Consider the following 16,268-nt stretch of genomic DNA (forward strand, 5'->3'; position numbering starts at 1 on the left):
AGGTTATCAGAAAGAGTTCATTTCACGTACATGGGATTTCCACTTAGAAGGCTCCCCTGCTCTGAACTGAACCCTGGGAAGAACACCACTGTCCTGATTAATTGTAGTGTTTCCATGAGGGATGCCTTCACTGAGGCACATGAGCCTGCTTCCAAGAGCTCTTGACTACTGAACTGGAATCCTACTGCTGCAGCCTACGATCAGGGCACCTCCAACTGAATTCTAAAATTCTTACATGAGCTTTTTGTAGGGGTTAAGTGAGTTAACACACAATATGACTGGTACCTCATAGAAAGGAATCACTTAGATAAACGTTCCATTTCAGATTAGATTGAAAATCACCCATTTTTGTGACTTTCACAGGCTTATGCTGATGACCAACTTCTGGAGACTGGCTACAGGCTCTAGAGAAGGTCTCTGGCATGACTGTGAATGAGGTTTGTTCTGCTCCCCAGCTGGGATCTGCCTGCCTCCTGTTGAAGCTAAGCATACAGGATTTCATTTCTCTCTAACCTCACTTTCATTTCAGCTGAGGTCCAGAAGTCTGAGGCCATCCTCAGAGAGTAGCATAGACAAGAACTTAGGGTTTTCTTCATGGGAAGAAAATAACAGGCACTAATTTAAGTATGGCATATATGCACTATAAACAATACATTTATTAATATAATATAATATAATATAATATAATATAATATAATATAATATAATATAATATAATATAATATAATATAATATAATATAATATAATATAATATAATATAATATAATATAATATAATATAATATAATATAATATAATATAATATAATATAATATATACAATATGCCAATTAGTAAAAATCTAGAGAGGGAAATTTGCTGTTACAGGACATATTTCAATTTTTTTTTGGAAGTCATCACTGCCTAAGGAGACAGAAGACAGCTAGATATGCATTCAAGTTAAGTTCAGAAGTTCACATCATTTTTTTTTTGTTATTATCCATAATCTGTAAATCATCAAGAACTTGTGGGGAAAGTCTTTCCCAGGTGCCAATGCTTCCACATCAGAATTTACCATTTAGCAAACCTGTTTAATTTCCAGTGGACTTGTGACTAAACTCTAAGAACTTCAGTGCTAACATTAAGGGACCCAAATAGTCAAGGCTCTTGAGATAACAACTGGATAGACTGAACAGACAAAAACCACAAATAGCTTTGTTAAGTATTAAATAGTACAGTACCTGCAAGCCAGATCCCCTCCCCACAGCAGAGGTATTAGTGACAGACTGAGCAGAAGACAGATTGGATGAGACAGGATATTTGTAATGGTTAGAGGAGAGTTTGTCAGTAGATAACCTATTGGGTTTTCTGTCAGCTGGCGGATAGCGCGCAAAGATTTTCGGAGATGGCAAGTTATCGTACACGCCTGCATTATCATAAAGCATTTCTTCTCCCATGTTCCTGCTACGAGAAGAAGGAAAGCCATCTTCTGGTTCCCACTGCAACACATACACTTTGGCAGTTAGTAAACAATACACCATGCAGAACCTTCTAAATGAAATTGTGAAATTAAAACATTAGTAATTCTTCCGACCATAGCAAGCACTTAGTGCTTAGCAAGCATATGCTTATTGCTTACACTTGAATCAAACTATTTAGAAAAGGGAGAACATGGTGTGGAAAGGAAGCATTCCATTCCATGGCTCATAGTTTCAGTCTCATGCATTTCCCGCAGTATGAGCAAACCAGCACTATCCTATCACCTCTACTTCTTCACAGACTGCACCTTCAGCTGTTGACTCTAGCACTGGGGGATCACAAGCGGACTGTGTTAACAGGGGGATACTCACAGGCTATGCAGATGAATCTGTGGGATAACATCTGGTACAAGAGTTGTTGAAAGTAATATGGCCTAACAGTTAGCAGAAGCCAAGTATTTTTTTTCCTTTTTTTTTTCCTTTTCTTTCTTCAGGCTATATGTCTTTGCAGTGAATACCAGCTGCCTGTATGCTAGCATTACATTTTATTTGCTGGAGAATTATTATTCTGAACTAACCAGCTAAAATAGCTACAGGCCATTCCTGGTTTGTTTTTTTTTTCTTTTCAGAAAAATGGAAAGCTTGACAACAATACTACAGTGATTCATACAATTGATCTTAAAATAAACCAACCTGGCTGCCAAATATCCTTCCTTAATCCATCCTGGCTGTGGCAGTAGACTACTCATACAATGGCTTCAGCACATCCAAGAACGACACATACAGACTACTCATCACACGTGGTTTTGTGTTGTTCCCAAGATGGGCTTTCTACCATCTTTCTGACTTTACTAAGACATGCTGGAGGAGTGAACTTGCAGCCCACTTAAAACTTCTAAACTCTGAATCTCACTTGAGTTCAGCCTTAGTAAGGATCCATATGAAGCAGCCCAAATTAAGAGCTGACACGGGCTGTAGATCCCCTGTAAATATTCCCAAGGCCCACATATTGCTATGGGTTAATATCCAGTATGTGTTAAGCCCTATTACAGATCTGCTTACTGTCAGCTCTGCAATTTATGAAGACAGAAGCGACCACTGTGATTCTCCTTTAGGATGAGCAGTTCTTGCTGTCATGAGGAATGCAGCCACAGGGACAAAGAAATGTTTGGTTTGGGGTTTTTTTCCAACAGATGCCAAAAAGTGCCTGTTGTAACAAAGTCCTTAACTTTGTCAGATCTGGTGTTATCTAAAAAATACCCCCTAAAGTGAGTATTATATTCAAAGACTTGGCAACAAATTATCCACAGGCAACTGCTTCTAAATGTAGGTTGGCTTACATGCAGGTTAATGTAAACAGCTATGTCCCACACCCTTAAAACTCTGTAGGTGTGAGAGAAGTTTGCAGCCTCCAAACAAAAAAAAAAAAGGAGTCTGTTTGGAAACCCAAAAGCCCAGTGGGGCTTTTTAGATAATATAATTTTCATATGTCTATGCACTCAACACATGCAAGCCATTTATTCCGTGCCAATTCAATTCTTACCGATCCATTTATGCAGGGAACATCATCATAATGAAGTGCCATTCCACTCGGACAGGCGTAGCCATTGGCAGTGCTTCCTCGATAGGGATTTGTAGATATAACTCGTCTATTCATAAAACTGAATAAAGCAAAATAAAAATAATAAAAAACAGCACTTGAACCCAAGTCTAAATTTTGATGCCGTGGTATGTTCCCTAAATCTGATTATGTAGCCTGGAAGCACATATCTGCTCAATTTATGGAGAAAGGCTGAGGACAGTTTTCCTTCTGCTACTCGCATGTCGCTGCTAGGAGTTAATGTTTTAACATATGTTCCTGTGCTCCATTCTTACAGTGGGGATATGACTGTGTGAAAGCCAGGAAGGCAACAGCTGTAACTGCTCAGTGGCATGTTTACATGGGAACCTGCTGATCTATGTTACAAACCAGCAGGCCAGTGTCCCATAGAAGTCCCCTTGTTGTCTGCACTGGGGAGAAGCAGGTGTTTCTAAGTGCATGCACGCTCAGGGGTATTTGAACTTAAGAACTGGGAGAAACAAGAATCAAATCCACGAAAATTTAGGGGGGGTGGGGGGAAGGAACTTTGATGAAATCTAAGTTAAGATATCTATCAAAATGTGCTGAATATTTTGTCCTCAAAATATGGGAATTTTTCATATCCAGAGCAGAATTTTGTCTAGTAGAGTGTGCATAACGTCAGTATGTTTCCCAGCTCCCTTTCTGGGTAACTGTGCATGTTAATAACCTGTATGTTCATGTTTGCATTGTTCCACCTAGTTGAAAAACCCTCTGGACACTTTGAAAGGATATATATATATATAGTGTGTGTATATATATGTTTGTTTGCCCTCCTCCTCCCAAAATGAACATTGCAACTTGTTTTACTGGAATTCTGCAGAACACATGCAAGTTATCATGGATCACAATGGGCCTTGTGTTGGAAGCAAAGATCCAACAGTGCAGAAAATGGCAGAATCAGGCTCAATAGCAATAACGACCCCAGGGGTGAGTTCTCCTTTATAGCAACCACTGACATTGAACGAGGTATGGGGTGAGATCCCAAATAATTCCTATAGCTTCAGGTGTACTTCATTGGGAAAACAAAGCTTTCCCACTCAAACAGTGGAACTATTCAGATTCTGTGCTGACATTCATAAAACATGATAAAGCCCTATTAAAGCAGAGAGGGTCTTCCGTAGTGCTGGCTGGAGTTCAAGAATGCTGTGGTTTCAACAGTTGCTTTTTTTGGCTTTTCAATAACATGGAGTCCATTGAATGTCTCATTCAGAGACAGACAGACCTTATCCAACTGTGGCTGATCTGTGCTGCAGGAGACCTGGGCTCAGAAGAGGGATGGGCCTGCCAAGCTTGGTGTGAACCTTTCAGGGCAGGACAGGGGTGGAATAATCATTAGACAGAAGCTTTTCGTACTTTAAACAAGCAACAACAAAAAGCCCAAGATAAATTTCATGATAAAAGTGTTTTTGACTTTATAATATCTCATAATTTATTAGACATTATTAAAGGACTGCATTTGTTTACTCTTCCTCTTAATGGAGAACATTACTCAAGTGTTTCTGGTTAGTCTGAAGGACTGCACTTGGAGACATTGTTGTATTACTTTCTGTTTAAGTAGAGTGATGCCTAATAACCATATCTGTAATCTGGGATATTCATTAATTACATCTGCTGTACCTACAGTAACTATTTCCAACACCAAATGAAACTAAGATTTACCTAAGTACCTGCAAACATTTCATAAGCTTTACTTCACTAAGCCTCATTAATCCTGTTTACAGATGTATCCATGTAAATTAATTATATTCTGAAACTGCTGGATGGGGAAGCAAATGGAGAAAACCTGCTTGGAAGCATTTTTTCTTCAGCCTTTACTAGATACTTAAGGATTAAGATGAAGAAAATTGATTGAGCTATTAATGAGGAGCGAAGCATCATTTTCGGGAAACAAAAAACCAATAATTCTGAAGAGACTGTGATAATCAAAGCTTTAGTGACAATTGCAGTTAATTTGAGATACTGATATTGATTCTATAAAGGGAAGTAATAGTATTTTTATTAACATTTAAGGATTATTGTAATTTCTTCTCATTTTCTAGTAGTAGTTGAAAATCAGCAGATAGCTACTTTAGTTGCTTACAGTCTTTAAAGACTCTTACAGTCTTACAGCTCTTACAGTCTTTTAAAGACACCCAATGAATTTTAACTAATTCTTAATGAGGGATTTCTGCTATTTTGCAAGTTGTTTGACATTCCTATCTAACATGTGGTCTAGTTGCATATGTTTTTCACTTGGCTCCAATTAATATTGCACTCATTCAGAAAAGGAAAGCCATGCAGTATTCAGGGGCAAAAGGTTTCCATTCTATTTCTTTCTTATATGTGGTTATTACTAGATGCTGACTGAAGCAAAAATACATGTCAACATAGGATAAACTTTTTTGAGCTCTATTAACTTCAAACCAAATATATATGTAAGTCTGTAAGCTAAGTGAATTTTGATTCTATCAAAATTATCTGGTTTCACAAAATTGGGCTTGTGGTAGCACAGAGTCACTTTGATTTCTATCAGTCTTTAAATCATTAAAACTAGATTCTCAATGAAGCTGCCTGTTTTCCCATGTCACATCTCTCTTAACACCTCACTAATGGCAGAATAGTCTTCTTTAGGAAAACTCTGAAGACTTTGCCTTTTTGGGGGGCAGGTGAGGTGTGATTCTGTAATATATTGTCACAAGATTTCCATATTTGTGTGGGGAGTCTCATTTTGCAGCGAGATGAGAGATGACACCTTTGCCAGCTGTCTTCTCAGGACATCCACTTTCTGACCCCAGGAAACCATGAGGTATAACAGGGCATCCTGCAGCAGGGCATCCTGCCTGTCCCAACTGTTCCTTCACTCCCGTTTCTAAACAACCTCATCTAGCCAAGGAAAAACAACAGTCTCTTCTCACCAAAGAGTGCTTTTATGCCTAAATTGATTTGAGCATGTAAATGACTATATATATATATGCTAAGCATGCATTACTTTTCTTAGTGTAGGACGGGTGATGGCAAATTCACTGTTCTGATTTGCAATTTAAACAGTTCCTGTGCTGTGCCTTAGACATTTTCAACTGCCACTTCTGGAATTAAACCCCAAAAATTAGTTTGACTGGTGTGAGCTTGATGAAGTTTTTAATTAATAAAAAAAGATCTTGAGAAGGAAACACCGAGAATGTGACTATCCAAGGCTGAAATTTGCTATGCATTTTTAGTGTACAGCATATACTGCCTAATATATACTGTATATATTGGCTATATGTACAGCCAAAAGATAAACAGGAACTACAGAGTTGCATATTTATTTAATTTTCAGCATATTTGTCCTCTTCCAGGTGTAGTTTTAAGTCATCAAGAAAATAAAACGCAGCATTCGATAAGGAGATTCACTGCAAAAATGAGTAAAGACTTGAGTAAAGCTGGATGGTGTCTGCGTCATTTACAGAACTTAGCAGGATGCCAACTTAATAATCATAAACATACCTAACATGCTGAGATGCTGAAACATTTCAAGAGTTCAATATCTGGCAAAGGGGGGGTGGATTTCCATAAGCTCTCTTGGCACTGGAGTTAACATATGGATATAAATTCCCACAGTGCTGGAAACACCCGGGTAGCCGAACACCTCTTACCAGAATGTCTGTTTGGCAGCCTGGATGACGCTTGCTGTCATGTCCACATCAATGTAGTCATAATGCAGAGCTCCAGGGTCTGTCGATGACCCCGTTTCTGCCAGCAAAATTCCTATCCATCTGCCCATATCTTCAGAGGAGGATGCCTGTGAGGAGAGGACAAGTATTTCTTATTAAGTCTGCTTTACTAGAAGGCCTGCACTTTAAGTAAGCTATATGCTCATCAGTTGTGACATAATACAAAGTGAGCAATCTCCAAATGAGAAAAAAAATAGTTTAAGGCTAGTGGATTTAGATTCCAGTGATGCTTATTTTAAACTTCAGCAAACTGAAAACTATAGGAGAATTATTTTCCTATGCTAGGCTGGGGGATTTTAATTAAGATGAATCTTAAGAAGAAAATCTTAGTCCTATGGAAAAACAAAGGGGGAGGGAAGAGAAATGAAATATTAGAAGAAATTTTAGTGTTGCTTTTTTTAAAAATTCCAACATATTTGTCTAGATGATGGCATTCATTTTTCTAATAGCACAAGTAAAGTCATGAATACCTTTAAAATAATTTTCAATTTTTCAAATTTTGCTTCAAGCTACCAATTAAATAGTTAAACAGTACCAAAATAAATAATGGAAAAAGGGGGACGGAAGGAAACCATGAGGTTTCTAAATTTCTCACTCTTTTTAAAAATTTAATTGCCTTTAACAGTTTGTGGAACTGCTTACTAGTTTTTCAGCTTCTCTGAACTGCTCTCACATAAAAGGCTATTTAGCCAAAGTAATTATATCCCTGATGTAAAATTGCGTATAGAGAAGTAGCAGGGTTATTTTAGTAGCAGCTCAAAGGAAGGTTAGTGAAGAGAAAGCATCTTATTGAGACAATTTCTGAACTGTATTAAATCTCAGTGCTCTCTTTGCCTACAACTTCTAATACTTTTTTATTCTCTCTCCATTATTATCCAGCTGGATAATATTATTCCAATGATTTTTTTAATAGCCAGGTTTTAAGGATGTGCTTCTCTAATTTAACTTGTGGGTGTCATAGCCATTAGCAACCACTGCACCTCGAGCACAGCAACCTCCTGCCCATTTCGCAGCAGGCGGAAGGTCAGAGGATGCTTCGAATCCAGTCCCGGGATGACTTCACAGCCACGGAGAGGGATAGAAACTATATGTGTCTTCAGATCTGTCCTGTCCTTGTGGAAAATGAGTTTATTATCTTTCACCCTACACCAGCGCTCACGCCAACGGTTGTTTGAGAGCACGTTGAGATATCCTGCAATAAAACAAAATATGTGATGTTTTAGTCCTGACTGCTTTTGAAAAGAGAAAAAAAAAAAGAAACGTACTTTTCAATGTAGTGCTAGCACTTAAACAATTTATTCCTCTTATAATAGAAAGGATGGAGTTTCAAGCTAGCTTCTGTAATATCCAAAATCAGTGTTTTAAAGACCTACTGAGTGTTGATGTTCTAATTTCTAATTTCATTTAGAAGGAAGAATGTACATTTATTCTGCAAAACTTTTAAAGCAGAGTTTAAAAGATTGTAACTGATGCCAATAAAAATAAAAGTCATATTGGTTTAAAATTAAACAAGTAAATGCATATGAAATTCAGCTAAACTTAGACAAAAGATTTTTGGTTTTCTAGGGATAATACTGTATCCTGACAACTAATCAAAATTTCATGACCAGACTGCCTTTTAAAAAAATCCACTTTTTTTTTATCACGCTCCATATCGGATACTCTCTAGGCACATGATACCTTTTCCTCCTCCATCCCAAAGCAATAACCACTCCAGATTCAAACTTAAAATCAAGACAATGCCCAATTTTTCTAAGTTATTTAGTTTGGGAATGAAAAACAAAAGACCTTTTACTTTTGCTTCTACTTTACAAACAGCACATGAGTTCAGCACGTTGCTGCTTCCAAACATGCCCTGAATATGGAAATAAATGATATATTGCATAGCCAGAATTTATGTAAAAAATTGTCTTCTATCTTGAGTCTGATTTTCATTTAAACATATTGGACAGCTATCTCTATGTTTTTCATTACCACTATGATTTATCGTTAAATTTTCTGGGTTTTTCTTCCAACAATATGGTTCTGATGTCAAAGCTTGATCCAACAGGATACAGAATTGCGCACATCTTAGAAGATACCAGAAAAAAGGAGGATGTGCACAATTCTCTGATTTTGGCTCCTTGTGATGATCACACTGTCCAGCCCTCCTTCCTTTTTCTGTAACAATCCCTCCTATAGCTGTACATTACACTATAATCCCTTGGAATGGAAAACGCTTCATGTGCAAGCCAGCTGCCCTATTTTGAAGCAAGAGTCCTTTTTTTCACACAGTAAGCACCTCTCAGAAAAGCTCTTCCAAACCCTCCTACTTCACTTGAACTAAGCAGGGTCCCATGTTTTTCCTCCCATATATCCCTACTTAAACCTTCAACAGCTGACATCACCAAAATACCTTGAGCGTGCTCCCAGCTTGAGTACTAACACTTAAACCTAGTCCAGGTGATCAAACTTTGCCATGACTCTGAGAGCAGGTAGGGTTTAGCTTCCACTCTAGCTGGGTGTCCCCTGCAGCCCTGCTGGGCTCTTCCCTTTGTTCGTGGGAGGCAGAGTTTTCAAAGTGTAACAGTCCTCAACTATGAAGCAGCCTCCCAGAGTCCATTGCACTGAGCCAAATTTCTGGTGGTGAGAAACTCCTTCTGCAAAGACTTTCCACAATGACCAAATCCTAGACGCTTATATATTTTCCTACAAAATCTGCAAGTGGTGTTGAGTAGAGCCAAATGCAAGAAACAGTAATGGCTATATTTACATCCATATCCCAAATAATGATAGAAATACTAGGAAGTAGATTGTACAGCTGTAGTTAACGTCTCACATAATACAGAATAATCAACAGAGTAAGAGGTTCCGGAAATTTGAGCTATTATGGAAGCCAGATGCTTTGGCTGCATCTGGCTGGACACAGCTTTTCCCAGCTGTTCTTTTTGTTGATAAATCACATCTGTACCTAGCTGATGTATAGACATACATACACACACTTATTTAATCAAAGATTGCTTATGTTAATGATTCCCAAGGTGTGGCTTGAGAGCCACCTGTGATCTATGAAGTCCTCATTGGTGGTCCATAGATCTACTTCTTCCACATCGGGCAAGCTTCTATTATACTACATGCATCAATGAGTTCTGCCAACTGCTGCCTAATCATGGATTTCTGGGTTTCCCAAAGTTTTCCCAGTCAATTAAAGGGGAAAAGGCAAATCCAAATTCAGAATCTGGTGCAACTGCTTCACAACCTGCTTTCTATGGAATTTTTTTTTTTTTAAGGGATTGAGAGAAAGGTGGGTTTGACATTATTCACACATGAAGTGTTAGTTAATACTGAAGCAGCAGAAGGCAAATAGGAGAATGTAAATACATGGCATTGTTTGAAAAATACCAGAGCTGCAAGAACTAGACTAGACATGAGGAAGAATTTCTTCGCTATGAGAGTAGTGAGGCATCGGAACAGGTTGCCCAGGGAAGTTGTGGATGCCTCATCTCTGGAGGTGTTCAAGGTTGGATGGGGCCTTGGGCAGCCTGATCTAGTGGGACATGTCCCTGCTGATGGCAGGAGGATTGGAACTAGATGATCTTTGAAGTCCCTTCCAACCCAAACTATTCTAAGACATCAACCAAACACACTTCACAAAGTCCTAAACTGTAAGCAAACATTAACAGCTAAGATACAAAATATCAGCATTTTCTGCATGCCTTTTTATATACTTCCTTGGTCCCACCAAGCACTACAGCTGTCATATGAAGTGATCAACACTAGGAGTTAAAATAGCTTACTAGAAATTTGTTACTTTATTCAAAATTTACCCAGTACGTACCACTTTAGTAACCCACAATTAAACTCTAATCACTTTGGCTGAGGCCAGTTGACTGCTGTCTTGATTGCTGTCCCATAAAACCTTACCACGATCCATCATAAAAGACTTGATCCCTTTCCAAGAACCACTTTCTAATTCCTAGCCCAAATTTATTTCACAGTCCAGCCTATATTAATTTTATATTCCCTTCTCTGAAAACACCTTTTGTTTCTTTCTGCTTTTTGTCCACACTTCTCTTTCCTCTCACCTTTGTAAAGAGCAAAGGTATTCCTTCTAAGCCTCAGCTACCAATTTATTTTAAAAGTCAAGTTCTTTTAGTCTCTTTTCAAATCATCAGCTCTTGATTACTTTACTCTTTCTTGAGTACATCCTTCTGATTTGGGGGAAGAATTATAGCCATAAAAGCAATTTTAAAGGATTTCTAGGCTAGGAGTTTATAAAATTTTAGTTACAGCATGCATTTAAGACCCAAGGGGAAAAATCAGTTACCACATGTTGGAACATCTTCTTCAGCTGATGACGTCTGCTCATCTGTTGATGGCTTTTTCTTTCCTAAACCAATGATCTTCGTTATTTTTTTCCCTGTTACTTTAGTCACAGTGCCTTTGGCCTCTGATTTTGAACTTTTTTTCCTCTTCACTATTAAAAAAGCAAACGTGTATATATTAGGGTGCTTAAATTAACCAATGAATAGAGACAACCTGAATAAAAAGTAGTTCAGCCAAACAATCCCGTGCAAATTGAAAAGTTGTACAAAAGTTGCAGCTTGCAATGAGATTAATGCTATATGCCCTCTTATGCAGATGCCTGTAAAAAACCAATGTGTATAAAAATCATGGGATTTAGAAGGTTCAGAAAAAAACAAAAATCAAGCTTCTAGTTTAATTTAGTTTTATCTAATCAAGTTGAAAGTGTCTTTCCACAGCAGTCATCATTTAATTTATCAGTACAACTGAGGTACCTGCATACAAATTTGGCTCATATATACAAGAATAAAAATCCAGCCAGACAACCCTTCATTGTTCCTAAACATTTACCTCAAAATACTTCAACAATTAAGTACACAACAAAACCAGAACATGCTTCCCTAGCAAAAATACTCCTGCCGTGTAGAATTAGGTTAAGCTATCCAATCACAATGGGCCTTTTAGAGAGACGAGACTTCTAAATTAACTACTAACAATTCAATTAGTGGGAGCAGTAAAAGCTTTCAATGGTTAGAAGCTGGCACTTTTTGAAATCATGAAGTCCTGGAAAAATAAAACTCTGCTGAAAAGATGTATTTTGTTAATATCCAGTCTATGCTTTCATTATCTTCATATGATACAAGGACTATTATGGCTCTGTGCACTGAGGCAATTTCAGCTGCTGAACATAATAGGGCAAGTCCTATGGCTATCATTTTTAAAAAAGCCTACCTGACTAAAAAAACTAACATTTTTTTTAAAAAAAAAGTTTCTAAGGTTAAACAGAATCAGAAAAAAAATAGACTTCTTATTTGCAAAACAGAACAAATGAAATAAATAAACTCTCAGAAAGTGCATTTGGTGGCCTAATTTGGATTCCATCACTAGAGCAAAAGTCTCTCTGCTAATTGACAGGGCAACAAAAGTATCCATCAACTTGCCCTGATATATGATTTTGATGAAAAATACATTTAGGTTAGTTACTGATTAAACCGCTGTAACTTTATCCATGACATATCAATTCCCTGTGCAACAGGGAACATTTAGTGGTAATGGACTCATGTAAGCTGAGTCAAAAAAGGGCAAAATATTCACATGAGAAATGACTACATGAATTGATGAACTGGGAAGAACGCACAGAAAATTGAGAAGCAGTTTGGGACTCATAATGGGATAATTTATCATATTTAGTTTAATTGTTAGGAATCATGGAACATTATTTAGAAACTGTATCTGTAGCCAAAACTGTCTAACTTCGTCACCTTCTGCATGCAGTGCTGAGGGGGAAAGGCAGCTTCTCAAGTATGGATTGCTGTTCCCCTGCAAACTCCAATACAGCAAGCAAAGGTCTAATTCTCTTTCCCTAAGTTCACAACTTAGATTGTACTCTCCAAACATGTAGTGAGCTTCTGTGTTCAAGAGAGGAAGGCAACCCCCTGCCTGAAGGACAACCTGAAGGCAGTACCTGCCTGCAGACAGGTTTCTATCCTACGTTGCAGCAGCCAATGACCGGCCGTGGAGGTTCAGCATGGAGGAGATGATAAGCTTTTAAAAAACACAGAGACTCAGAAAAACTCGTCTCTCTGAGACAGAAACCCAAAGGAATCATTCTAACAAGCATGAAGAGACAGTGTAATAAGCCCATTTCAGCGGGTTTTTTTGTTCTTCTGTCCTAACTTCCCTTTCCACTGCTGTTCTATTCTCCTGCAGAATTGAGAGGCAGCAGAAATAAGGCCTTCATGACTTAATCTTTTTGATTCCAAGGACTATACTGACTGCATGACTGCTAGAGTTTTTTTCACAAAAGCCTTTTTTTACCTCATTTCCTTCCCCGCAGCAAAATGAGCAGCTGTACATCATGAGCAGCTGGTTAAGAGTATAGTAGAGGCTGGCCAGCGGGCACACAGCTAGAGACTACCACTCTTTGGAGTCTCCCTTTCGATGTACTCCCTTAAGCATTTCCAATCCATTGTTTAAAAAATTAGTGTAAATTCATCCAGAATCATGAATGAAACACTTAAAATGATGTCAGGAATATTTTAATCTCCTTGCAGTCATTAATGCCTATGATTTTTACTACTGCATATTGACCGCCACGATTTTCAAAAGCAACTAGTATTCCTAATTACTCTCACTGAGACATCTAAGTTGGGCTGGTTTTCCAGCAGCGCATGCTGCATCAGCAGGTCTCCTTTAGGGCACCAGAGCCACCAGGCACTTTCGACATCATGGACAACACACAGCTTTTTGGTTACACATGTTTCTTAGCAGGTTTCAGAGGCTAAAACAGTTGTTCCATACTGTTGAGTGTGTCACAGATCTGTATAGTCAGGAAGTGTTGGAAAATGACCCAGGGAGAAGATAAAGGAAATGAGTCAAAAGGTGAGACAGCACTGGCACCAAGGTCAGTATTGACATTGCTCTCCCTGCAGCTCACATTACCCTTCAGCTTGACAGTTGAAGAAAAATATCTAACCTAAAAGATACCATTGCTATAGGGCAAGTTAAGGAAGTCAATAGAATTGCTTCCACTTCGAGGTGGAGGAAGGGGAAGAGACCATAAGGGTCTCATACATTTTAGTCTGTTAAAATAAATAATAATATAGTATTTTACACATATATGTGTGTATATAAACTATATATGTATGCATACATACACCCGTATACATACATATATATACAATACACATAATTCTTTCCTTCTAGTATTCAACGACAGTTTTTTTGTTTAGAAACTACACACATTTATGTGGTCACTATGCACTTACAGTTACTATAAGCGACTGTTAGTTACTTGAAGTCATCACCCAAGCTCTGAAAAAATGTACTTTCGAACACACAAAAGGCCAAGTCAAAATTTCTATATTCTGTTTCTTTATACTAATTATATTGATTTTACCTGCACAATAACATCAAATACCTTCGGTATACTGCAAAATTTTAAAGGATTCACTCATGACACAACTCAGCTTTCAAATTAAATTGAATACTAATAAAATATTAAAAAAATTTATTGCCTATTATTAAAAGAAAAAAGCCAGGTATTTCACTACCTATCACCTCCTGTATGCACATACTATTTACATCAAGCATCTCTGGATCTGAGACATACCTTGTTCTTTCCCATTGCACACAGTAGTGATACCATTTTCCACAGCACCCTCCCCATCTGAGCTTGGCCTCTCAGATGACAACTTCTGCAGGGACAAAGAGGTTAGTAGACATACAGTGTTGTCACCTTCACCAAATGAAATGTCATAAGTCAATTTAAAAGTACGTTAACTGTGAAGTAAAACACATTTCAAGCTCTCATCTACTTGGAAGACAGCTAGAAAGCTATAAAAAAATCATTTCTAGAGGATTTTTTTTACATTGTTGTACAGGCTTTAGAAAAGCACAGGAACCACAGAATAGGTCTATATTTGAAAGTATAGTCAAAACAGTAAAATAATCATAATTCAATACTTACTACACAATATTTTTAATGGATTTCTAGACTCTAAATGTTGCTGTTAAACTGCTAAGCAACAAACAGTTGCATGAATCAGATAAGAACATTTTTTAAATTATTTCTTTAAATAATTCTTCACATAGGCATTTACAATTACTACCTATCAGAAAATAATGCATTGCTACATGGAGCTTCAATACTTTAAGTACCTGCAAATAAAGAGGCTTTTAAAATAATTCTTCTAGCACCAATTACTCTGTAATGGCTGTATATTAGATATAGGATAAAGTGGTATAAAGTTTATGTCAGCACAGTTTTGGTAACCACATGAGTCATGAGTGGTGAAGCCATGAAGAAGATGCACAGATTATTGCAAAGAGAAACCAATGAGAAGTTCTGCTACATTTTTTTTTTAGAGTATGAATTTTAGAAAACAACTACTTTATGACACTTTCAGTTAATTTTCAATACTATGCAGGTGTGTGCAAACATGCAAACACAACAGCTTTAGATCTGTGAAATCAGAAGATCTGAATTGTCATGGAACACCCTTTCCTCTTAGTTTCCAGGCGCAATGCAACCACATGTGAATAGCCAAGTTTCTGTGATGAGGCACAAATGCTTGAAAGGGTCTGCCAAAACAGTGACCTCAGCCAGCCCACGGAGATATTCAAGAACTAAATTCTTAAAAATAAATAAAAGATTTCCCTTGAAACTTCTGTATAGTCTTCAGCTATTCTTTCCTGATGGTCACATTACTGATGGCATTTTGCACTTGACAAGAGAGTGTCTTGGCATCACAGCACATGTATCAGATCTGCTTAGTCTGTACCCTAAATAGTTGAAGTGAAGCTGCTAATGGATACAAGCCAGTCTGCTGGTTGTTTGTGACCAAATACATAGACATGGCAGAAATCTGTAGGATACGTGCACATATCCAAACAAATAAAAATGACACGGGGGCTAATAGTCTAAAGGAGTAGCATGAGTCAGCAGACATTTATTGAAGATAACCACAGAAAATGGTCTAAACATGAAAAAGTTAAGACATGGAATCCAGAAAGTAAATTCAATTTCAGTTTTGTGTTCTGAACATCTCCTAACCCATGCAGTATATAGTAGTGCCTCTGTAATAAGTAATCGCAACAAATTTTATATTCATAATTTTGATAACTTTACCTTTTCCAGCTCTGTCTTATGCACTGGAGAACTGGACAATGGCCCATCAGAGTCTACTGCTCCCATACAGTTGCTGCACACATCTTTTATAACCTTAGGTGACAAGGGAAAATTTATTTATTATAAATAAAATATAACTCAGAGAAATTATGAATGTGAAGGGAGATAGGAAGGAGAATCCCACAGATATTTGCTTGTGGCAGGCTGCCACTATACCAACTCCTCCACGCTGCTTCAGTAAGTCATTTCACGTATGACCTGGAGGAGACATACTACCTAGAGCTGGAAGGTTTCAGTTTCTAGACAAGCTAAGCTGCATGGTTCTCCTGAATAAAGAAAAAAACCAGTGTTGTTGATTTCCATGTG

At 37.7% G+C, this 16,268-nt stretch overlaps 1 protein-coding gene across 2 annotated transcripts in view; it reads right to left on the minus strand.

The window, feature by feature from the left end:
* Positions 1-16,268, minus strand: part of AFAP1 (actin filament associated protein 1) — an 85,580-nt gene that overhangs the window by 10,378 nt on the left and 58,934 nt on the right. Inside the window, exons 7-13 of one of the 2 annotated variants that reach the window (XM_069856377.1) lie at positions 15,903-15,995; positions 14,385-14,469; positions 11,076-11,225; positions 7,750-7,961; positions 6,692-6,837; positions 3,000-3,117; positions 1,220-1,477 (exon numbers count right to left, since the gene is read on the minus strand). In XM_069856377.1, coding sequence (XP_069712478.1) covers positions 1,220-1,477; positions 3,000-3,117; positions 6,692-6,837; positions 7,750-7,961; positions 11,076-11,225; positions 14,385-14,469; positions 15,903-15,995 — 1,062 coding nt within the window. The remainder of the gene's footprint in view (positions 1-1,219; positions 1,478-2,999; positions 3,118-6,691; positions 6,838-7,749; positions 7,962-11,075; positions 11,226-14,384; positions 14,470-15,902; positions 15,996-16,268) is intronic. The other variant, XM_069856378.1, reaches the window with a different exon arrangement.

Source organism: Phaenicophaeus curvirostris, chromosome 4, assembly GCF_032191515.1.
Source record: "Phaenicophaeus curvirostris isolate KB17595 chromosome 4, BPBGC_Pcur_1.0, whole genome shotgun sequence".
In the NCBI taxonomy this organism is placed as follows: Eukaryota; Metazoa; Chordata; class Aves; order Cuculiformes; family Cuculidae; genus Phaenicophaeus; species Phaenicophaeus curvirostris.